The 25,036-nt window shown below is 38.5% G+C and overlaps 1 protein-coding gene across 4 annotated transcripts in view; it reads right to left on the bottom strand.

Moving 5' to 3' along the window:
• Positions 1-11,372: 11,372 nt before the first annotated feature.
• The window catches only part of ap1b1 (adaptor related protein complex 1 subunit beta 1), a 61,094-nt gene continuing 47,430 nt past the window's right edge, over positions 11,373-25,036 (bottom strand). For 2 of the 4 annotated variants that reach the window (XM_078227395.1, XM_078227394.1), the window contains 5 exons: positions 24,721-24,850; positions 21,440-21,524; positions 18,994-19,080; positions 16,035-16,193; positions 11,373-12,048 (listed from right to left, as the gene is read on the bottom strand). In XM_078227395.1, coding sequence (XP_078083521.1) covers positions 11,957-12,048; positions 16,035-16,193; positions 18,994-19,080; positions 21,440-21,524; positions 24,721-24,850 — 553 coding nt within the window. In that variant the 3' untranslated portion in view covers positions 11,373-11,956. The remainder of the gene's footprint in view (positions 12,049-16,034; positions 16,194-18,993; positions 19,081-21,439; positions 21,525-24,720; positions 24,851-25,036) is intronic. The other 2 variants (XM_078227396.1, XM_078227397.1) reach the window with 1 other exon arrangement.

Genomic DNA, 25,036 nt, shown 5'->3' with positions numbered 1-25,036 from the left:
AGTGTATCCGAACAAGCGCTGGAGTGTGGCGACTAGAGGATTTTCACAGTAACTTCAATGCAGTGTTAATGTAAGCCTACTTGTCTCACTAATAAATAAACTTTAATTTATTCAACAAAAGATCATTGACTGGAAACGTCAACTCTACTTTTCTTCCACCAACACTGCCAGACCTGTGGAATATTTCCAGCATCTTTGGTTCTCATTTCAGATTATATATTTCCAGCATTTAGCTTTTGAAAAGGATGATAAAGATAAAATCGCCTCCTCGAAACAGCTAAAGAAGGTTAACCATGATACTGCCTGCACACTTCTGTTGGACAAGAGCAATCAGGTCTCTGTGCTACCTACACTCAGGATCCACCTGTTCTTAATGTCTTTGCTGGGGCAGGTAATTGGTGAAGAGGGCTGAGGAAGCTTATAGCAGACAAGCCGGCTCTTTAAACGATTGCCATACTTTTATTTCCCCCTCTGTCCAAGCTGCATTACAATATTGCAACCAGTATGTCAAAAAAATGTAAGTTTGTTCAGCGACAGTGTAGCATCTGTCCTGAATAACCTGTTGCTGTCACACATAACATTAAAGTAAATAATAGATGAAGCAAATTCCTGTTCTCTCCCATCAGTTGTGAGCAAGTGCCATTAAACAGCACAAAACTGCTTAGAATTCAACATTTAATTGACATTAAGTTCGTAATCTTACTCAGGATGGTTGCCTGTAGAGTATGTTGTAGTAATATTAAGCACGAAAGTGGAAATGATTCATTTCTCATTATTGACATCGCTTACCTTAATCGTCTTAGAATTCATGCCTTCTCTTGAAGTTTTTCATTATACTTCAATAACCTCGCAATACAAGGAGTTTGAGTTAACACTCTGCACATTTTCATGCATTTAAAATATCAATAGGATACAATTTAATAAATACTGAGACTAGATTTGCTAAGCCAAAAGGAGATGCCGAAGTACATGGATTAATTTGAAATAGTCGTTCCTTGTGACTTACATTCTAACTTTATAAAGACAAGATCGGTGTTGGACTGGGGTGGGCACAATAAAAAGTCTCACAACACCAGGTTAAAGTCCAACAGGTTTATCTGGTATCACGAGCTTTCGGAGCGCTGCTCCTTCATCAGGTGAGCGGTATAAAGACAAAATACAGTCGTTACGTTAATTAAGAGTAGCATTATGCTAACTGGCCTGATTTACAAATTCAGTTCCAAAGAATTATAGAATGCATATTTAGTTTTCTTTCAAATACCCCATAGTTGGCTGTTTCAAGGTACCAACTCACTAAATTTTGCAATTGGCTTTTAAAATACGGTTGCTTATCTCACTTTAAGGAATTGGGGTCTGATTAGTGCCCACCTAGGTGCATTTTGAAATTTTTAACCGGAGGCCATTGAGGCCCCCTGGGGAGGCCGAGGGAAAGGTGCCAGCCTGGCACCGCCAGCCTAGCATCTGGACAATGCCTAGTGGGCACCTTGGCACTGCCTATTGGACCTGCTGCCACTCTGCAAAGGGATTGGATCGGGAGGGGGTACGATCAGTCAGGTGGTGGGGGGGGGGGGGGTGTGGGGAGCTGGTTGAGACTGTCTGCAGCAGCAGGGGCCTGACAGCTCACTTTCTGCCAGTCAGACTTCTGCTGCTGAATTTGCGCATGTGCAGCATCAGAGGTCTGCACATGCGCAGTAACTCCCTCTACAGGCTGGCTGGCTGAATTAAGCCCAGCCCACTGCCTACAGCAGCTTGGAACAGTCTAGCCCATATTTTCAATGACTAAGTGCATAAGGTTGGGTGTGAAAATCTGCCCAAAAAACAGATCAGGAACTCTCCCATTTTCATGCTAGTTAGGCTTAGAATCAATCTCTCAAAATTCTGTTCATTAAGTTCCACATGACATGCTTTCCCTTATAAAAAATAACCTTGTTCTAACCTCAGTCAATCATACGTATTTCAAAATGATGAGTTATCAGAATAAGTAGAAGAGCACATTTCTTCTCTTACACTAGCCAGCACACACTGACATTTGTACAAGATTAGTTTCACAAAATAACTCAAGTTAAACTGATGAAGCCATTATATCAGTGTCCAGTTTACTGTTCCACTATAGTTTAATTGATCTTATAAAATAATGGAGGGGTTACATATCAGAAAATTAGATTACATCACATTAGAAGCAAACATTCTTAAATTCAAAAGGCAGTGCAGAAACAGAAACCCAGTTGCTCATTTTCATACATCATCCAGTAATTTGTTTTTCTTAAGTTATTCTAACAACTAATGTGCAAGTTTTAAAAAGGGAGAAGATTCAAAAGATGCCCATCATGAAATCAGGTATCGACATTTAGTCAAACTTTACGTAGGATCAATAAGTTATAGATTCTTACGAATGGATTAGTGTAGGATTGGTACCATAATTAATAGCCATCCTATGGGTTAGAATTGCAAATTACAGATCAGTCTTACAACTGTGATAGTACATTCATATGTATTCTAAGCTTTTTACTGTAGCTTCCATACAAATTGGAAAATTACTTAATCTCCAATTATCGGAGTGTTTGCAGTTAATGTAACTGACGCATGCCAGTTGGTTAAAATACATTTTGATCATTTCAAACGCATGCAAACAAAGTATAACATGTTCTAATACAGCAATATAAGGTCATTAAAGAAAATGCTAAATATTGTGAATACCTTTAATATTGATGGTTGCCCAATAGCATTTTAACTATTATCTACAGCATATATGCTGATCAAGCGTTTAAAATATCCATCATCATACAATTGCAAAGGGAAAGTGACAAGAGGAAGCTCTCTACTCTATTGTGAACTTTGCAAGGTTTTATTATTTAATTAATAACTTTAGATGTGTCAAAACAAAAGTTTACAGTCTTTAACATTTCTAATCTTTTCAATTAAGTTTGTAGGTTTTTCATAAGTCACAAATGTTTCCTGAAAGGCATGACTTTTTTTTTAAATGGTGATTAATACTGTTACACAATTCTTTTCCAAATGGCTTAGTTGACAAAAGCTTACCCTGGTATGAAATTGGGTCTTACAGACCATAAAGGTTCCAGGTTTGCGGCGAGTTGTCAGATCTTAGCCACAGCAACAGTAGTGATGCTGTAATTGTACTACAATTAGTGTCAGCAGCTTTGGGCTGTGGGAATTGTCCCCTCAGGAAATTTCCTGGGTGTGTGCAGGTATCAAGCACAGGCACGATTGAGTTTCCCCATCATGCTTTCTTCTCTTGATGAGGACATGTGAACATGTCTGATCTAGGTTCACACAAAGCACGATCACTTAATCAACACTCCAGCAAAGTACACATGACTACCACTTTCAGGTACGTGGGAACATTGGAAAACAAAGCAAAAGCATCAGACTTAAACGTATTACCTGTTGTAATGTGCCAGCCTCAGTTATGTTCTCAATTAGTGGGAGTAGGGTTAGAACCCACAATCTTGTGACCCAGTGGTAACTGAGCCAAGGCTGATACTTATTTTCAAAAACTTAAAATCTTTGCAACCAGCATCCTTCATTTTCTTTCCTACTCAAGTCCAATCCCTGGACTGTGAAATACCAGAGGACATTTTGTTGAATTAGGGTACTGTATAAAAATAACAGCACTGGGTATATTACTAGTTGTTGCCTGATCTGGATTTGAACAAGATCCTTAATCTATTATACAAACATTCTTAAATTCAAAAGACAGTGCAAAAACAGAAACCCAGTTGCTCAGTTTCATACATCATCCAGCAATGTTTTTTTCTTAAGTTATTCTAATAACTAATGTGCAAGTTTTAAAAAGGGAGAAGATTCAAAAGATGCCTATCACGTAACCAGGTATCGACATTTAGTCGACACTTTTAGTCATGCATCATTTCCCAGCCACAGACTTTATTTACAGGCCTTTCACAGCACTAACAACTGCTTTCACAATGTTAGTGAGAGAAGCACCGGTTAGTTCATTGCTCTCTTCCTCTTTATTATAAGCAAGATTATTAATGTGGCATATCATGGGCACAAAACCATAGTAAACTGCATTTCAACGGTTTGTTAGAAGTGCCAATGTGTTGAGCCATACTTGATGATCTGTGACATTGCGATGAACCTCAGATAGGAAAATCCTTTAAATGTTTAAACATGCACTAAATCAACTATGTTGGTTATGATCTGATCGTTCAAGCATTTAGTGACTGTACACTGGTGTCCTGACTGTAAAATTCTATTACTGCTGTGCAAGCTTAATAATCAACAGCCCTTTTATTGATGTAGAAATGAAAGATTGTAAAGATGTAAAGATTCATCTTTCACGATTTAAATTCATTATTCAGACAAATGGACATAATTGAGACATTGAGTTGGGACTGGAATTACTTAGAAATTTTATTTCTGTTTTAGTAAAAGGGGTGTCACAGGAATCATTTTTGACACTGACAGCAGTGTTTTCTTCTGACAATCATTAAAATGGCATGACAAATAATATTAAATCAAATATTAAAATGCAGGAATACATGTTGCAACAGATACTGGTGCAAGCGTAGATGAGACATATAGTTGCAAGTATACAAAACTGTTCCTCAGTTGCCAATTCGGATTTAGAATTTCCAACATTGGTTAAACTTTGTTTCCTTACTCAAGGTGGCAGAAGATGTGTGATTGCTTTGCCATACAAGTTTATTGTGCAGAGACTGTTAAAATAAATTGAATAAGTTGGTGAAAAGGAACAATAAAGAGCGACTCAGAGAAAAGGGTGTAGATATCTCTGGTTGAAGAGTTAGCACTAGCAGCAGTGCAGTGGGCTGAATGCCCTGTGTTGTTAATTTGATGCTTCTATGGCGTACTCATCAAGAGATCGGAGATGAATGGGAGGAAGCAACAAAATGCGTGAACTATACAGAGTTAGTTCATAGTGCTTAAGGAACAGTATATATGATCCAAATTGGACCTTTCACGCATAAATCCAAATTTTTCTGCCATATGTAATATTCCAAACTTAATTTTCCAATGCGTTGAGCCAAAATCTACCTAGTCGGACTTGAGGTTGGATTGAGCTCAAAGTAAAACCACAGGATGGCTGGTTTCAGACACTGCATAAAATTCTCCCTGGCCCAGGAAAGAAAAAGACAGGAAGAAAGAAGAATGCAGTCCAACCTTATAAACAGCGTGGTTTATTTCTTGCATGGTAGCAAACACAATGACTAGAAAAAATTGTGGATTCAATATCACCTTTCTCACCTTCACGTGGTCCTTTGCAGTCACTTGAACACAGCAAGTTCCATAAACTGCAATAAGTAGACGATGAATCTATTGTATACTAGGACTCCTCTGTGGAATCTTTTCTATACTCCTGAACTTATCTATAATAACACTACTGACTCATAGCACACACATTTAGTAGAACCTATAGCATAGGAAAATATCCTATACTGCGATGGGCTTTATCAGAGAAAAAACAGCAAGCCGATGAAGTGGATACTAGAAAGGCAACCAAACACTTTGTCAGAGTGCTGGTTTTTACGGATTGCTTTGAGGGACAAGAGGGAGGTGGAAAGGTTGAGGAAGGAAATTCTAAGGCTAACCAGCTGAAGAGAGTCACCATGATGCAAAGTGGAGGCGAGAGTCAAAGGAATGGAGAATTTGGGGTTGAGGAGATTTGCAATGATTTAGAAGGGAAGAGAGATAGGGAGGGGCAAAGCCATGAGGGAACTTAAAACACGAGGATGAGAATTTTAATTTGGAGCCACTAGGGAACTGGGGGGGGGGGGGGGGGGGGGGGGTGCAATGTAGGTCAGCAAGGAAACTGTTTTACTATTTACCCAACATTAGTGCAATTGGAACAGAAAGGGCACTAAAATAGAAGTTGACCTGTAATGCTAGTAAGGCTAAATTTCTGCTCAGATGCCAGACATAGGACCTTGGTCAGAGCCAGGAGCACGAAGTTAAGCTAAACATTGGTAAGTGGTGCTTTAATAGAAAGCAGATTTGTTACTTATTAAAGGTGTAAAATCTTAAAATGTAAAATACAACCAAGTTACCTTTATAATAAATTAGTTTGTTAAAGAATTCAAGCAACTCACATAATATAGCATTACCATTCTCAAAGTTGCAGCAGTATAAGGTAATTTTGTTCAGGTCCCTGGTGATTATTGTGCAGCATCAAAGGTTGAGATTTGACTCGAACTCCATCTTAGGTTCAACATTTTTTCTTCAAGCTTATTTTAGGAAACAAAGCATTTAAATAGGTGGAGGAATAAGATGGATGTAAAATAAAAGAGGATAGAAGCTATTGGTGCTTGGGAATACGAACAGAATTTTGAACTAACTGAAGAGCTTGCTGGTGGAGGGTGGGAGGCCAATCTGGAAGATATTGGAAAAATTGCACCTGGAGGTGGCAAAATCTTGGAGGAACATTTCAGTGGCAGCTGGGGTTGGGCATGCAATTGGACGTAGACAACTTTGATGATAGCAAGGTAATGGGATTGGAAACTCAGTTTGAGATTGAATAGGACACTGAGGTTACAGTCTGGATCAGCCCAAGATAATTGCTGGAGGTGGGAAGTTGTATGGAATCAGTGGTGAGGATTAGGGACAATAGCTTTAGCTGGAGCAACAGTTGTCTCATTCAGGACTGGCTGCCACAGTCTGCCAATGCAAGAGGCAGCAGAGGTGTTGATAGAACTGGGTATTAGTTTACATGTGGAAGAAGTCTTAATTTGCTGTCACCATGGAGTGGTATTGTAGAAGATGATAGAAACATAGAAGAAAGGAGCAGGAGGAAGCCATTTGGCCCTTCGAGCCTGCTCTGCTATTCATCATGATCATGGCTGCTTGTCCAACTCAATAGCCTAATCCTGCTTTCTCCTCATAACCCTTTGATCCCATTCGCCCCAAGTGCTATATCTAGCCGCCTCTTGAATATATTCAATGTTTTGATATCAACTACTTCCTGTGGTAATGAATTCCACAGGCTCACCACTCTTTGGGTGGAGAAATGTCTCCTCATCTCGGTGCTAAATGGTCTATCCCAAATCCTCAGCCTGTGAATCCTCTGGACTCCCTCACCATCAGGAACATCCTCCCTGCGTCTACCCTGTCTAGTCCTATTCGAATTTTAAAAGTTTTTATGATGAGGAAAGGATACTTGGTGAACTCTGGAGTTAACTGTTTGGGCTGGAAGAGAAATTGCTAGAAATAGTCTGGTTATAATGCAAGTGAGGCAATAGGGAACAATGGTAAAGTATTCTGGTGTATCAAAATCTACTACAGCAGGATTACAGAATGCACCAACAGCAAATGTGAACATACGAATAAGGACAGACACCAAAAGACCTAATGTTTTATCCAGTTTTCCTCCACACAACTGTGATGCTTTATGCGTCACAATGTATAAAATCAGTCCCAACCTCTGAAAGCCATCTCACAACAGAAGCGAACAAAGAAACAGATAGAGCCCAGACCAATTAGGGAAAAATAAATCTGCAAAATTCCTCTCTGACCATTCCAGGTGACAGAAACCCTAGCCCTGATTAATAGTATATAGCACCTACCTTTTGCATGAGGTGATTTCTGCTCCAGCCAGGAATTGGTCCAGCTTTCATTTAAAGGAAGCTATCAAATTAGCCTTCATTGCATGAGTCAGCAGCTTGTTATATAGAGGTCCATGATTCTCCAGAAAAAGAGCTACTGAACATATAACCTAATTCTGGCCATATTTACCGGTAATTTGAGACTGAGGTTCCTGGTCCTCCTTAACTACGCAGTTGAAACAAAATGTCGGCAGAAACACAAGCTATCTTGCTTCATCACCAGGGATGAATTCATTATCTTTCCATATAGATTCTCCAGTGTAAAACTTACTCAATGCAACAAACATTACATAGAACAGGACCAGGTCACTGATTCAAGGCTTGACAAAGGTTTCTAATTTTCAAGGTTTGTAAAGACTCACTCTTGACTAATTTGATCTGTGATTTAAAATATCAAAAGTTAAATATTTTGTTCTGTAACTCTACATTACATAAATTGAAAGGTTTAGACTAACCTTGAGAATGTTGCTTCTCACACTCCCTCCCCAAGGAAATATTAGTTGCATTTGGACTTGATCCAGTAGTTCCTTCAGTATGTCTTCCACTTTTGTATTCCAAATTAAGTATTAAGTTCACGATATAATTTTAGATGAAAGCTTTTTGGTTCATCCATTTTAGTTTATATAGGGTACTGATGAAAAATCTGAAGCTGGTTGAGATTTATGATCCTTCTCCATATTTTCTACCTTTTTCAACAGGCTTCAACTGGAAGATCTGACCCACGGTAAGTGGGAGAACCCTTCAGTGAATAATGCACACTGCAGTGCGAAGCCCAAATACTAGCCCACAGTGCCCAAACCCCCACTGCCCCCCAATCAGCAGTTTGACAATTTTTCAGTTTAAAAAAAGTTGCACTGTTTCCTCTCTCCACCTTCCAAAATGGGTGTGTAACTCTTTACCACTGGTTTTACACTAAGACATCACTATGCATGAACTTCCAAAGAATACATCACAGGAACAGGCCCTTTGGCCCACCAAGTCTGTGCCGACACAGACGGCTCTAACCTAATATTTTCTTGCCTTTACGTGGTCCATATCCCTCTATTCATGTATCTATCCAGATGCCTCTTGAACGTTATTATATCCTTAGATATTAGATCCTTATGATTGTGTCCCTCTTCTGAAAAAGTCTGCTGAACCCCCTGCTGATCATTTACAAAGCTCCATATAAAAAGGCCAGCACGTACATAATGCAAGGGCAAAGATTTAGGGCCCACATGTCCAGAAGTCACCAAAGGCAGTTAGGTTGACATTAGAAGTGATTTACTTTTGCGATTTAAAAAAGAAAATTCTTACCAACACTTGCACTATATTTAACCAAAGTGATACTAGTGTGACTCACAAGAATCAGGAATTGGCCATTCTGCCCTTCGAGCCTGCTCTGACATTGGATAAGATCATGGCTGATCTGACTGACTGTGGCCTCAACTCCATTTTCTTGTCTTCCTCCTGTGACCCTCAACTCCTTTGCCGATCAAAAATCTGTCTAGCTCAGCCTTGGATACATTCAATGACCCAGCCTCCACTGCTCTCTGGGAAGACAATTCCATAGACAAACGGCCCTCAGAGAAAAGAATTCTCATCACTATGTTGAAAAGGAGACTTTTAAAGTTGTGTTTCCCCTGTTCTAGTCTCCTCCACAAGAGAAGCATCCTCCCCATATCCATGCTATCAAATCCCCTCAGGATATTCTATGTTTCAATAAGCTCATCTCTCATTCTCCTAAACCCCAATGGCAATTGGCCCAAACTGTTCAATCTTTCCTCATTAAATAAGTCCTTCACCCTTGGAATGAGCCGAGTGAGCCTTCTCTGAATTACTTCTATTGCAGTTAGACAAAAGTGAACACAGTACTCTAGGTATGGTCTCTCCAAGGCCCTGCACAGTTACACTAAAACACCCTTACTTTTATATTCCATTCCCCTTACAATATACATTAACATTCCATTTGTTTTCCTGATCACTTAATGTACCTGAATACTAACTTTCAGTGATTCTTGTAACAGGGCACCCAGATTCCACTGTGCCACCAAGTTCTCATTCTCTCTCTATTTGAATAGTATACGGCTTTGCTATTCTTTCTGCTAAAGTTATGCTCAAATTTTCCTGCATTATACACCATCTGCTAATTTTATGTCCACTCACAATCTATTTGTATCCCTTTGTGGAGTCGAACTCCTCTTGACATCTTACTTTCCTACTATCTATCTTTGACTCATCAGCAAACTTAGCTACCCTATATTTGGTCCCTTCATTCAAGTCATTGATATAGATTGTAAATAGTTGAGGCCCTAACACTGATTCCCTCTGGACTCCACTTGTTACAGCTTGCCGATACAAAAAAGACCAATTTATGCCTACTCTCTGCTTCATGTTGGTTAACTAACCAATTATCCATACTAATATGTTACCCCCTCGGTCTTAAATGGGAGACACCTAATTTTTAAACTGTGTTCTCTAGTTCTAGACTCCCCATTAGGGGATACATCCTTCCACCCTCAGGATTTTAATTATTTCAAAAAGATCACCTCATTCTCCTAAATTCCATTGGGCAATGGCCCGACCTGCTGAATCTTTCCTCATAAGATTATCCACCTCAGGAATCAGTTGAATGAACCTCCTCTGCACCATTCTTCATGCAATTATAACCTTTAAGGAGACCAAAATTGTATACTCTATGGTCTAATGCCCTGTGTGGGTGCAGCAAAACTACTTTACTTTTACACTCAATTTGCCTTGCATTAAAGAGTAACATTCCATTTGCCTTGTAATCACTTGCTGTACCAGGGTACCTAGGTTCCTCTATAGTGTAGAGTTCTGTGCTCTCTCCCCATTCAAGTAATATCCCTTCCGAATAGCATTGTGGCTGTACCTACACCTCAGGGACTGCAGAGGTTCGAGAAGGAGCTCACCACCATCTTCTCAACGACAACTATAGATGGGCAATAAAGGCTGGCCTAGCCAGCGACACCCACATCCTGAAAATGAATAAAGTACAATTGCTTTTCTATTGTTCTTGTCAAAGTGTACAAGTTCACATGTTCCCACATTATACGCTATCTGCCAAATTTTTGCCCACTTCATCCATCAAAATTCCTCTGTAGAGTCTTATGATGCCGTGACAACTTGCTTTCCTGTCTATTTTGTGTCATTAGCAAATTTAGTTACCATACATTTGGTCCCTTTAGGCAACATATTTCTCAATATATTAATGGCACTGTAATAATTTCTTTCAGCCCGTTGTTATCATAGAATCATAGAATCCCTACAGTGCAGAAGGAGGCCATTCGGCCCATCGAGTCTGCACTGACCACAATCCCACCCAGGCCCCACCCCCACATATTTTACCTGCTAATCCCTCTAACCTATGCATCTCAGGACTCTAAGGGGCAATTTTTTTTTTTTAAACCTGGCCAATCAGCCTAACCCGCACATCTTTGGACTGTGGGAGGAAACTGGAGCACCCGGAGGAAACCCACGCAGACACGAGGAGAATGTGCAAACTCCACACAGACAGTGACCCGAGCCGGGAATCGAACTCAGGACCCTGGAGCTGTGAAGCAGCAGTGCTCACCACTGTGCTACCGTGTTCTGGAAGTGTACTCAACTTTGTAATTAGAATGTAAATTGCGGCACAAATTAGTTTAAAAATAAAAAGGGAAAAATTTAACCTAGCATAAATGGTCATAAATTGAACCAAACAATAAATCCCAAAACTATTGCACCGAAGAAAAATACTCCAATGAAAGAAAAATGTCATTCTGTTATACATTGAAATCAATCTGCTGGGTACCTTTTCCCCACAATTCCAGTTTATTTCTGATATGACTACTGATCAACACTTTGACATCAGCTGCAATGGTGGAACCCAAAGAGCATATTATCAGCATGAACCATATTACTAGTGTACAAATACACATAAAATGTCATACCACAAAATTTTAAAGTCACATCACACATTATGAAGAGGATACAAATTGGAACAAGGACAATTACCCAACAGCTGGAATGGCGGTGTACTGAGCACAGCCTTTTCACACACTAGGCAATTCACCATGTCATGATATTACATTACGTTCAAATGACCAGGTTTTGAGACAAATCAACATAGCAAATATCTGAATCTTGTACTTAGAATGCATCATCAATGGAATAATGGATTTAGATATACTGGGATTATACAATAGACTTTAGTGTTAATGGGCCAATATACTCTGAGATCTTGAGTATACAATAAATACCCTTCACAATAATGCAACTTCTTCAATGACACCGGGGTGTCACATATATAATTTCTGTCCATTATCAGTGCTTATAGGCTTCTGAATAAACACCACAACTGCAGGGATCTTCCGCCAGCGTTATGTCCTTAAATTGCTCAATTCTTCAAAATTACTTCGTATGCCTGGAAAACATGTTGGGATACCTCTGGGGCTCTGCATTTCAGCGATAACTGCAAGAAAGAGTCAATAGCACAACAATGTAAGGTCAGGGTTACATATTGGATTAGCTGTACTGAAAGAACATCTTGTCACTATAACTTGTCTGAAGATTGAACATTAGAAAAGTGTAAGAAAAATGTCCTTTCAGAGAGATCACATTTAATATGCATTATGCAAACATCGCTATTAAAATATTACCTCCAACAATTAAGATTTTAATTAACTCACTGATTTTTAAAAAGATTTATACTTTACTATTGCATTGGCTTAAAAAACATCATTTGGCACTTCATGAATTTAACAACGATCAAACCAGCATAGCATTGAACATGAAACTGCTGATGGCTGTAAACTGCTCATTCATACCAGCAGACAAAGAACAGCAAGTAATAAAACACAGCCTCTTCAAACAAAAGTCTCATTGAACAGCAATGAAGACAAAAACCACTCTATTTCATTAAATTGTATGAATTATATAATTTGTAATCAGCAAGGGTCGCAGCAACAGGTTTTGAAATACCACATGTAAGGAACAGGTAGAAGATACATGTGAAACGCATAGCTGCGGTTGTACGTAATTGTTTTTCTTTAAAAGGTTTTAGTAAATATCCAAATTGCACTCTCACAAATGAATGTGATTTTTCAACTGATACATCATCGATTTCCATCAGCGACAAAGCAATAATTGCTCGTCACCTTCATTTGGATTTCACACAATAAACAAAGGAGTGGTTTTTCTAATTAGCAAGCAGAAAAGACATGAAAACTGAAAAGAATGAATAAATTGATGTTCATTATCGTATGTGCACATCCTATATAACATTACTTTGGAGTAAGAATCATGGGGGCCAGGGGGAGATATCTTATAATGGCATTATTACATTAGAACAAATAATTTTCAACATTCTTCATTTGCCTACTGGCTTCTGGTTTACAACATTAACCTAATAAAATTGTTTCATACAAATATTCAAACAGCGAATATAACATGTTACATAGCATCAAATTCAGCTGCTCACCTAGAGCAGGTACTAATTCCGCTTCTCCAAAATTCATGCCAATTAAATGTGGAGTGCTACTAGCAATACATGTTGTATAAAGAAAAATAGTAAGGGAGCAATCATTTGGCCAAAATTAAACAATCCATGATGCCAGATAAAATGTAAACTGTACTTTAAAAAAAACTCTGTAGCCTCCACCTCCTTTTAAATTTACAATTAATCTCAATTCGTGATGAGAAATTGTCAACTTAAGTGAGAAAACCAAACAAAATTCTGACCACAAATATATTTTTAAAATTAGGACACTTAATTCACAGTTAAGCTCTTGCAAGTAGCTTTGGAGTTTATAGCAAAGATAAATCGTAGTGCTAAAACAAATTTTGAAACCAGAAACCAGTTCTGAAAATAATTTCAGCTTTGCCTGAACCAAATCAAATCCGGGATTGAATTTATTATTTAAAGTTCTAATCAACTGCTTAATCGAGGAGCTGATGGTACAAGGCTGATTCAGTCATCATGGGATCGTGAATCAGAGACACTGAAAATAGGCACCAGGAAAAAGCTAGCCAGCAAAGCATAGCAAAAAAGACACTGCAGAAGCATAGGGCAAAGAATGGAAGTGGCAAGTTTTTTGCAACTGACTAAAATTAAATGAATTGCTAACCTCCAAATCCTGACCCGTAGGACAAAACCACCATGGCAGGCATGCAACAAAGGGAAAAAAAAGATAACTATAAAATACTACAGCTTTTCCCCAACAGAAATAGAAAAAAACTAGTCTTGATTAATATACAAATGGCATGTAGGGACATAACAGTGCAAAACATTAAGAACACACACATAGGGAAGACTACACAATGATGCATATTACAGAACAAGGCAACAAAAATAATTTAGACAAATAAAGTACATTATATTTCTAAGTTTAATATTTAACAGTAAATAAGTTCACTTTTAAACAGTGGCAACAGTGGACAATTTAGGAGTACAGTGAATGGTAAAACTGTATTTTATGCAAGACATCACAACTTGAATGAAATATTCTGAATAATTTATGAAAGCTATAATAGGAGACATTTCCATTCTCATCTTATTCCACTTCCAGTGGAAAGTTAAGAGGAATGCCTGTAAAGCTGTCAATAAATAAGTAGCTTGTGAACAGGTTTCCAGAATTTGTATTTGATGGTTGTTTGATTGTACAGAATTTGAGTGTTGCTGAAAAAAAGAGACAAGTTGTCAAAGCTTTTTGTCTTGTACCCAACAAGATAGATTCACAAGAATATCAAATCTCAAAGGGAACAATAATTTCTCCTGCGTGTGAAGAGGGTACTGATTAGTTGGCAAGTGGACTCTGATTGGTCGAGGCATTGGCTTGGAAAACACAGCAGGAAACAGTTAATTGCCAAGCTTTTGTTTAAATTCAAATCAGGCAGATCAACTCTGATCAGTCAAGGCATTGCCATCAGGAATAAACCAGGGAATGGCTGCCCCAAGGTTTTGCTTAGTTGAAAAAGGCACAATGCGTGGACATGTTCATTCTGTTTGCAAAGGACAAGGCTGCGTGTGTGCAAATATGTAGCTTCTGGAATGTGTAAGTGAGCCATACTGTGAGTTGAACTCAACCTTAAATTGGTTATCAGTAGAAGTCTTAACACAACCAGGATCATTTAGCAAGTGCTGTACAATCGCAGGCTCACATCTAATGTTGGACATTATGTTCTGAGTTTTATTTGTCTACCGCAAGCCCATTTTCACTGATCAATTTATGTATCTGGATTTTTATAGTGCCACCTGCTACAAGATTGCCCATTGGCAAACAAGTGTAAACAGAGCCCGAGCCATTTGCTTGCCATGCAGGCTTGATGCTGAAACAGGGTGCAACAAAACTACCCTAAGGAATAATGGCTATCTGGCAGATCATTGCTTGCTATGTACTGCACAAACTCATGAATGTGTTTAAGGCTGCCGTAGCTTTGGTCCTGAAAAATGTTCAGTCTACCTCAGTTTATCTTGGAAGGGCAAAGTGTCCCAAATTTTGAGTAAACACATAGATATTTCACACTGTTACTATGCAGTAGTAACACGAGTGATATTCTCCACTAACAGGATGAAACTTTCTGCCTATCACACAGAGGATTAATGTGGTATTTCAATTTCAGTGTCAATGTGATGTCAGGTATGTAGGCCCAACGACTGAGGGATCATACTAAATAGCGTGTCCCATTGGCCATTCGCAATAGGCAAAGTACCGGCCGCACTCAACCAGCCCATGTTTGCAGAACTCAGAACCCATGGTGTCCTACATTAGATGATTCCACGATTTGACAACACTTGCTAAACAATCCTGATTGCGTTAAATTGTTTGTTAATGCAATACTTAAAGTTTATCAGTCAGGCTCACAGTGTGTCTCATTTATGTGTGCTAGAAGCTACATATATTCAGTAGAGCTTAGAGCACTGTCCTTTGCCAACAGAAAGAGCATATGTTCATGTATTGTGCCTTTTCAACTAAAAAAAAGCTCGGGGGAAAGTCACTTCCTGGTTCATTCCACATGGTAATGCCTTAACCAGAGCTGACCTGCCTGGTTTGAATTTAAACAAAAGCTTGCCAGTTAACTGTTCTCTGCTGCATTCTCCATGGCAACACTTCTACCAATCAATCAGCACCCTCCCCTGATGCTGTATAAATTTTTGTTCCCTTTGAAATTGTGTATTCTTGAGAATCTGTCTGGATGAGTGCAAGACAAAAAGCTTTGATAGCATGTCATTCTGTATTTGCTTCTGTTAAATGAATGCTGGTGATAAACAAAATTGTTGTATCTTAAGTAAAGTAACAGTACATGCTACACAACACGTCACAAAACATAAAAGATAAAGTTCACCACCAACACTTAACTTTAATGACATAGTATCAGTGTAATTACACAAAAATAATTTAAAATATTAAATAATAAAGTAAAAGCTTTAAAAGCATAAAAGGAGATACTGGTTAACACTTACCGTGTAATTGGGATTCCCTGGTTGGATCCTAAGTTCTGCTAAAACCCAGATTCCATTGGTCAGTTTTAGGGACTGATATAGCATATCTTGCCCTTCAACATTCCTCTTTGCAACAGTGAAAATATTATTGCTCTGAAGCTTATTAGTGACTGCATCTGCAAGTTTAGAAAACAATGTTCAGCAACCAAAGTAGTACAAAATCTAGATAAATTCTGCTATTCAAACTAAAAAGTGTGTATATTTGCAGCAACCACCATTATCGGTATTTATCACTGAAGAGAGCTCTAAACTATCAGCATCGAAAATTATTTCCTTTATGACATACAGGAATGTGTCGGTAGGTAGCACTTCAAATGAATCGAATAGACATAAGATGCAAATTTAAAGGTTTCAGGTTACTGAATGTGTAGGAAGCTAATATCATAAATGAACTGAATAGTCACAAGGTGCAAATTTAAAGACTTTAGGTTACTGAATGTCCTAATGAAACAGCAGTATGAAGCTCTACCTTCCACAGGTAATTTCAGCAGGCAACCTGGGGAAAAAGGTAGAAGAGACACCTGGAATGGAAAAATATGGAGTGCAAGAAAGCTTTGCTCTCAAACAGTTCCTTGTACCCAGTTTATACCCTGGATACATGACACCTGCAAGCACCCTCTTCAATCAAAACAGTCTGTGACAAAACATAAAAATTCATTTAATGGGATGCAATCAAACAATTTAAATCTACAAGTAACTTTTTTAAAAGATCGTTTTTGACTGTTGTAATGAGTGATATTCTAGCAATATAAAATTTGATTTGTTTTCCCACTTCCAAGATGGCATAACAGAACGACATTTTAGAAGACTCAAAACAAAAATTATTTACCCTGTGGTAGTTCCAGATTGCACTGGAGTTTTTAATTAGCTAACTTGCAACAATGTTTACACTGCAGTGTAAAGATGTGTGGGTTAGATTGATTGGCCGTGCTAAATTGACCCTAGTGTCAGGGGATTAGCAGGGTGAATATGTGGGGTTACAGGAACAGGGCCTGGGGGGGGATTGTGGTCGGTGCAGACTCGATGGGCCGAATGGCCTCATTCTGCACTGTAGGGGTTCTATGATTTACATGCTCATATAAGCCTTTGGTGCCAATGAATTTCATAATCTGTTTAAATCTATCAAGACTGCGTTATTTAGTAAATGTTACTAATTTAAGCAACAAAAATTTGATTTCACCAATTTAAAATAATTCAGAAACTTGCGATATGGTAATCAACCTTCCACATACATCCATTTTAATTATATTTCATGTGCAATGCACAGCACAGCATAAAGATCAAGTCCAGGGATTTCCCGATTAAGAAAAAGCCATCTTTTAACATTATTGCTTCTAAAACATTCCTTGATTTTGACCAATGACAATTTATTTAAAGGAAACTTTAAATTCAATTGACAGATCAGGGCAATGATGCTTCCCAGAATATAGCGAAGATTAAAACTCAGCAGAGTTTCAGCAGCAGTGTGTTAATACAGCTGCACTATTTTGCTTCAATAATATCAAATCATAGAATCCCTGCAGTGCAAAAGGAGGCCATTCGGCCTATCGAGTCTGCACCGACCACAATCCCACCCAGACCCTAGTCCCATAACCCCACATAATAACGCTGCTAATCCCCCCTGACACTAGGGTCAATTAAGCATGGCCAATTAACCTAACCCACACATCTTTGGACTGTGGGAGGAAACTGGAGCACCTGGAGGAAACCCACGCAGACATGGGGAGAATGTGCCAACTCCACACAGACTCCTTGCAATACATCACTAGAGTTCTAGCACATTGAGATTTCCACTCTTGCAAAAGCTGGAAATATATTTAGATCTGATTTTAAAAGGCAGCTGTTTAAATTCAATGGATGTAAACAAGTGAAGTTTGAATAATTACTAAAATAAACAAAATATTGCAGATGATGGAATCTGAAACAAGAATAAAGGATGCTGGAAAAACTCAGCAGGTCTGGCAGCATCTGTAAGGAGAGGAAGCGGAGTTAATTTTCACGTCTGTTTGGCCCTTCGTTATTAGGTAGTTTTCAAAATTAAATGTTGTTGTTTCAATTTAATTTTACAGATTAAAATTGATTGCTTCAAATAACCTAGGTTAAAAGAAATGGACAAATCAGGATCTCAAGATTCAAATTCAGCAAGTGTTATCTAAGATCATGAAAGGAAAAGCATTCCCTTCAGCACATATCAATACTAGGAAGTACAATTCACTTCAGGAAATACAACTGGCCTAAACAATCAATGATGACACAAAGAGGGATCAGGAATTTTTAAGTGCTGTTAATGCAAGTCTATAGATTAAAATATTCAGCAGTTGCTTGGGGTTGTGTTTCTGCAAAAGAACATTAACATAATTACAAAGCAAAATACTGTGGATGCTTGAAATCTGAAACAAACAGAAAATGCTAGAAATATTCAGCAAGTCTGGTAGCATCAGTGGAGAGAAACAGAGTTAATGTTTCAAGTCTGTATGACTCTTCAGTAAAAATGGTATATTGCTTTCACAAACCATTGTACAGAAATGCACCTACTCCTAACCCTTATGAATCAGGAGAGGTGAATGCTATGTCGAAGTTGCAGTCATTTAAATACCTGGATTTGAACATCCATTCCATTAAAAAGCTGCTGAGTTAAATCGGGGAGCTTTAGACACTTCAACTGCACTTGAAATTTCAATGCTTCTGAGAGAGAAGTTATGGTTCAGGTTTCCAATCTGGCAGGTCCACTAATTGTGCAAACTCTGCATCCATCTTTGATGTTATTTTTCAAACAGATGGCAACACTCAAATATACAGCATAAACTGATTGTGAAGACAATGCTGGTCACAAACTAGTTATAATTTAATCAGTGTAATTGAGAGATACCAAGTGCCTGATATATTCCGAAAATAATAAAGAAAAACACATTTTACCTGCATTAAGGTGGCAGTCTTTGATTTGGAATTGTACTTCATTTTCATTTGGAATGTCTTTCCAGGTTGCCAGAAAGATCTGTCGATCTGCACAGGAAATAAATGGGTGCTACAAGTTATACAGGACTTGCATCAGATCTAAACGTTATTAAAAAAATTCTGTTTGCTGTTCATTCTAACTCAGGGGTTTCCATACTGGGGTTGTGATTAGCATTGAGATTCCTTGCCTTCTTGGCAGCAATGGTGACTGTGGAGCAGGGACTCGGGAGGGGACAGCCCTGGGATTGGCTCTGACCTCTCTTGACATGCATGCACCGGATTTATTTCTTGCCCTGGTCCGGTAGACATAGTCCAATGAAATCAGTTCTGAGGCTTGCCTCCAGGGTCTGCAAAATGCCACCAACACCATCCCAACACTCCACCCTCAGCTCTGCACTAACCTCCTGCACCCCCCGCCCCTCCCAGCTTTCTCCCACCTCCCCAACTCTCCAAGAGTTCTACTCATCCTTGCAATTACTTAGGAGTCAGGACAATTTTTCAAGCTTCAAAATGGGACCACAGTGGGGAAAAAGTTTGGTCAGCACTGATCTAATGAGTACATGGCAGCATCCTCCCTGAAATTACATTAGAAAAAGATAGCTTTAAACACTCAAGTTGTTTAGAAAGGTCAAGCCCATGCAGCCACAGGTACTAGGAGCCTCGAGTACCTCAATTAAATGGTCTATGAGCACAGAAATAACTAGGAACAGGAATAGGTCATTTGTCCTCTTGAGCTGGCTGATGATTATTAGGCTATTTGATAGTGGTAGGCAAAGCTACAATCTGTTTTCACCTCACGCCCAGTATGGATTGTTCCCCTATCATAGTTTCAGATTTCAGAGACATACAGGATTGTGAAAGCTCACTTAGAAGTCAGATGAGATCATGATCAAGCTTGGCTTGTAAATAGCTTGCCAAGGTCATATGCACCTTAGTGAAACATAGAAAAACTACAAACTAGTGCTGTGGAAGGATTTAGCACCAATGCATGGCATTTGTCTAAATCAGAGGTGACACACCCCCAAGATAAATATATTACATATTATATTAATTTTATATAATATATTATATAATAATAATTATTAATTATCATTAATATAATAATTATATAATAATATATACTATTACATATTATATATTACACTGCTGCTTCACAGCTCCAGGGACCTGGGTTTGATTCCCGGCTTGGGTCACTGTCTGTGTGGAGTTTGCACATTCTCCTCGTGTCTGCGTGGGTTTCCTCCGGGTGCTCCAGTTTCCACCCACAGTCCAAAGATGTGCGGGTTAGGTTGACTGGCCAGGTTAAAAATTGCCCCTTAAGAGTCCTGAGATGCGTAGGTTAGAGGGATTAGCGGGTAAATATGTGGGGGTAGGGCCTGGGTGGGATTGTGGTCGGTGCAGACTCGATGGGCCGAATGGCCTCCTTCTGCTCTGTAGGGTTTCTAGGATTTCTATGATTCTATGATAAAGATAGCTGAGCACTAATTAATACCTTACCTTTCATAAGAATGTAAGAAACAGGAGTTGAAATAGGCTATTAGTGCCCTCAAACCTGCTGTGCCATTCAACAAGATCATGCTGATCTTCTACCCTCAAAAGGTTCTATCTAGCTATTATATTGCATCACCAATCACTAAAGTCCATCGAAACAATTAGAGATACTAGAGGTCTATCCACATCTATCTTGGTGCGATAATAAACATTACAAGGTATCAGCAACTTCGACTCTCACCAGTTTTTACAGCTGACCAAACTACAAATGGCTGTGAACATAGCCCAGTCCATCATGCAAACCAGCCTTCCATCCATTGACAATGTCTACATTTCCAGCTGCCTCGGAAAAGCAGCCAGCATAATCAAGGAACCCACGCATCCCAGACATACTTCCAACTTCTTCCATTGGAAAAAAGACATAAAAGTCTGCGATCACATACCAACCGACTCAAGAACAGTTTCTTCCCTGCTGCCATCAGAGTTTTGAATGGACCTACCTTATTTGAAGTTGATCTTTCTCTGCTCCCTAGCTATGACTGTAACATGACATTCTGCACCCTCTCCTTTCTTTCTCCCCTATATACTCTATGAATAGTATGCTTCGACTTATTGCACGCAAGAAACAATACTTTTCGCTGTGTACCAATACATGTGACAATAATAAATTAAATCAAAAACTTGAAACAGAAAGGTACATTGAAAAAAATGGCACAAATGTGCAAAAATTCAGAACTAGTAATCCATTCAATCAGTTTCCACATATCAGATACAGCACACAGAATACCATTATATACAATCCCAAGGAAACAATGTTTTATTTCACCTTCAGATCTTTGTAATGCTAGCTACTGGTAATTAAAGCCCTCTTTCAATCACCCTGACCAACTGTCATAAGATTACTGAAAACACTCACCCATCTTTCCATCTTCCACAAACAACATGTTAATTGGGTACAGGCAACTGAAGTAGAAGACATCAATGTTGTTCTTTACTGCAACCTGTTGACAAAAGTAAAAGTTAGACTTATGGTAATTAAAGTCCCATAAACGGTGATGATTTTCCTGTATCATTTGTTCCTTTTGTAGAGAAATGCTACACTACATATTTGCAAAGCATGGTTATGCAATTATTTAAAATAAAAAGCATTTAAGACACCATTCAGAATGATTAACACCAAGATTGTGCTGGAACCGTTGAATATCCACTAGTGCTGGCTGTTCATAAATATTTCGCTATGCATAAGCTCAGGCACTATTTTTTTCTTCAAAAAGTATTTCTCCAAAAGCTGCATGCAGCAGATTCTAATAATTTGCCTTGAATTACAACAATTCTACAAGAATAATTCTAAATATATTAGTTTTATATTAAAATTTTGTCATAGAAACTTGTATTGAAATGTGGTTTTTCATTAAGTATAAAGCTTTAGTTTTAGAGTAGCTTGTATGGAACGGAAAATAAGCACTACTAGCAAAGGTACTTTCATTTTGTTTGCAGTGGTAATTGGTTTACACAGTTCAGATAATGTTCCATTGTGGGAAACTGCAGCCTCATACTGCTTGCATAAGAGTCGAATAGAATATCGTTTTGCCTCTGCTTGGAAGTAGCATTACCGAGAATTGCGGAGATAGTGAGGTTAATATGGGTCAGATTTTGCCGTCAATACAACAGTAATGCTTATAGTGCTTGCTGCTATTTATACACAAATGGGTACAACAACTTCAGACAAGGGGTAGAATATCCAAAGGATGCTGTCCAAGTCTGCTGCTCTGTCGTTAACTTCGCAGAAGCGTCATTTCACTCAATGACTGCCTTACCCTTGAGCTTCTTTAGGATGAAGCTGCTTTATTTGCAAAGTATATCTGAACTAAACTAGTCATGGAAAGTTAAGCCTGGCCAGTTCATGTGTAAGCACCGGGGGGAGAAGTGCTAGTTACTGTCAATCAATTTCACTCACTGAAAATTACCAAGTATGAGGTTTCATCCCTTTAGGCATTAATAGGTTTAAACATTTCAAATTTGAAAAATTTAACTTTCTTGTCTCTCTTAATCCAATCTTTCTTTCCCTCTATATTTTTCTTAATTTACCTGTTCTGACAGTGAATTCACCCACTCACCGGGCAGCAGTGGTTAGCACTACTGTATCACGGCACCAGGGACCCGGGTTCGATTCCCAGTTTGGGTCACTGTCTGTGTGGAGTCTGCACATTCTCTGTGTCTGTTTCCTCCGGGTGCTCCGGTTTCCTCCCACAGTCTGAAAGATGTGCTTGTTAAATGCATTGGCCATGCTAAATTCTCCCTCAGTGTACCAAAACAGGTGCTGGAGTGTGACTAGAGGACTTTCACAGTAACGTCATTGCAGTGTTAATGTAAGCCTACTTGTGATGCTAATAAATAAAACTTAAACTTCTAATTTATACTTCCATCTCAGTACTTGTGCTGTTTTCCCACAATCCTTCAATCTGATTGGGTCACTGAGACACATAGGAGCTTTTCCTGATCACTCAGATTTTAAATGCCTGGTTTCCCTCACTTCACTGTAATCAGCTTACGCTGTGACTTGCCATGCAAAAAAAATTAAATCTATTTGCACAAGGACAAGTCTAATGGTAGACGCTGTTAGATACCTTGCAACAGCTAAATCTGACCCAATGTCTACTGCATGGGCTTAGATTTCTGGGTCCTTTCTTGTCTTCCATTCAGTTTACACCTAGTACAGGAGGACAAGGGTACAGATTCACCAAGACGGTGCAACAAACCCTTCAGTGAATATAACAGTAATTCAGAAACATTAAAAATGCTATATTGTTATAAGAGAAGCAGCTGTACAGAGCTTGCTATTAGGCAATACTACAACGAATAGTTCATCATTTAGTGAAATCTTACATAAATGTCAAGTTCAAACTTCCTCAAAGACTCTAGATTAGTCAGACATGCTAAAAAGCGATCCTTAAGCAGGACAGAGGCATTTCACAAATAATTTGGATTTTTTGTGCTTCTCTCTATCCACGATCCTCACACAGACAGTAAGTGAATCTGACAAGTGATTTTGCATTTAATATTTGTATAAGTTGGCAATTGTATGGGGTTGTACTGAAGTCACTGTATAACCCTGTAGAAAATAATTAGCCACGGAAAAAAGCAGTAAAGACACAAGCTTCCTCAAACAAACGCTCCTGAAATGATCTTAGTAGTTCACATTGAGCTTTCTCTGGCTGCAGAAAATCTGCCAAAGGATTAACTCATTACACAGTCTCTTCAGTCAACTTCTCAGAGATTTGAAATATCATGCATTTGTCAAGTATAGAAGGAATCATCATTAGAGACTGCTGAAACCCGCAAACACTTTATGGATAACATTCCATTAGCCACTTTGAAGTGATGAACAACAATGGCAGTAAACAATATCTTTAGATTGTATCTAAATACTTCAGGATGATTGAATCATGCTGACTGATTCATTTGTAAGGGTGAAGATTTTCTTTCTGGTTGGGCTATGATATTACTGAACTAGACTATTATATTATTCAACTGAAGTGTGGTTTTCTAATTTGAAATGTTAAAGATACAGAAAAATACTGATTTTTAAAATCATAACAGATACAAGCATTAAATGCTAGACAATATGGCTCCAAGCATAAATTATGCCTGATGGCCACATGATTAGCATCCAGAGTCAATTCAATCTGTTCAGTAATCAACTTAAGCATTACTTTCAAAATGTTTTGGAGAATCAAACTATCATTTATTAAAAGTACCTCTTTAACAAGCAGTCAACCATTATGGGTAGTCTTTCAAAACCTAAATAATGTTATTTCAAAGCTAGAATTTATGATTGTAAAGTATCTTCTCCATTTCTTTCCAAGTTAAGTTATTTAATAATATTTTATGGAGAAGAAATGTGCAAACTAAAATTAATGGGATTACACAGCTATTTAACTATATATGGGAGTCACTGAAGACAAACTCCATAAACAGTTCTCTAGCCTGAAATCTTAACTTTTGCTGGCATAATAATCTCACCAAAATTACTATTTTACTTGCATTAGTTCAATGTTCCAATACTTACACCATCAATTTGACCTCATTACACAAGCCAAAACTATCCCCTTCCATTCTTACTGAAATAATGCAGGTTGCATGTAAACAAGAGAGAGGAACGGTACGGGAGTGATTCAGCTGTAGTTTAACTCAGACCTGTAGGTTGGTGAGGGGGTCCATCTTCATAACTGGGCCAACTGTGTTCAGAGGAAGGGAAGCTTCAATTGTCTGGTTAGGAGCAAGCGGGGCATTGACCTGTAAGGGAGCAGCCGGTGCCATGCCAAAGCTATGAAACAAAGAAAATACAAAGTCACTAAAGAATAAAGTATGATGACTTTTTACTGCTCATCAGTGGTTTGATGTGGACTTAAAACTATTGACATAACACGGCTTGCAAGTATGTATCTTTCATACATTTATGGAAGTGTAGAATGATACGGTACAGAAGGAGGTTGTTTAGCCCATCATGCCT

This window comes from Mustelus asterias, chromosome 13 (genome assembly GCF_964213995.1).
Source record: "Mustelus asterias chromosome 13, sMusAst1.hap1.1, whole genome shotgun sequence".
NCBI classification, from domain to species: Eukaryota; Metazoa; Chordata; class Chondrichthyes; order Carcharhiniformes; family Triakidae; genus Mustelus; species Mustelus asterias.
Note: the sequence above shows the minus strand (reverse complement) of the source record. Positions and strands in the feature narration are given on the sequence as shown.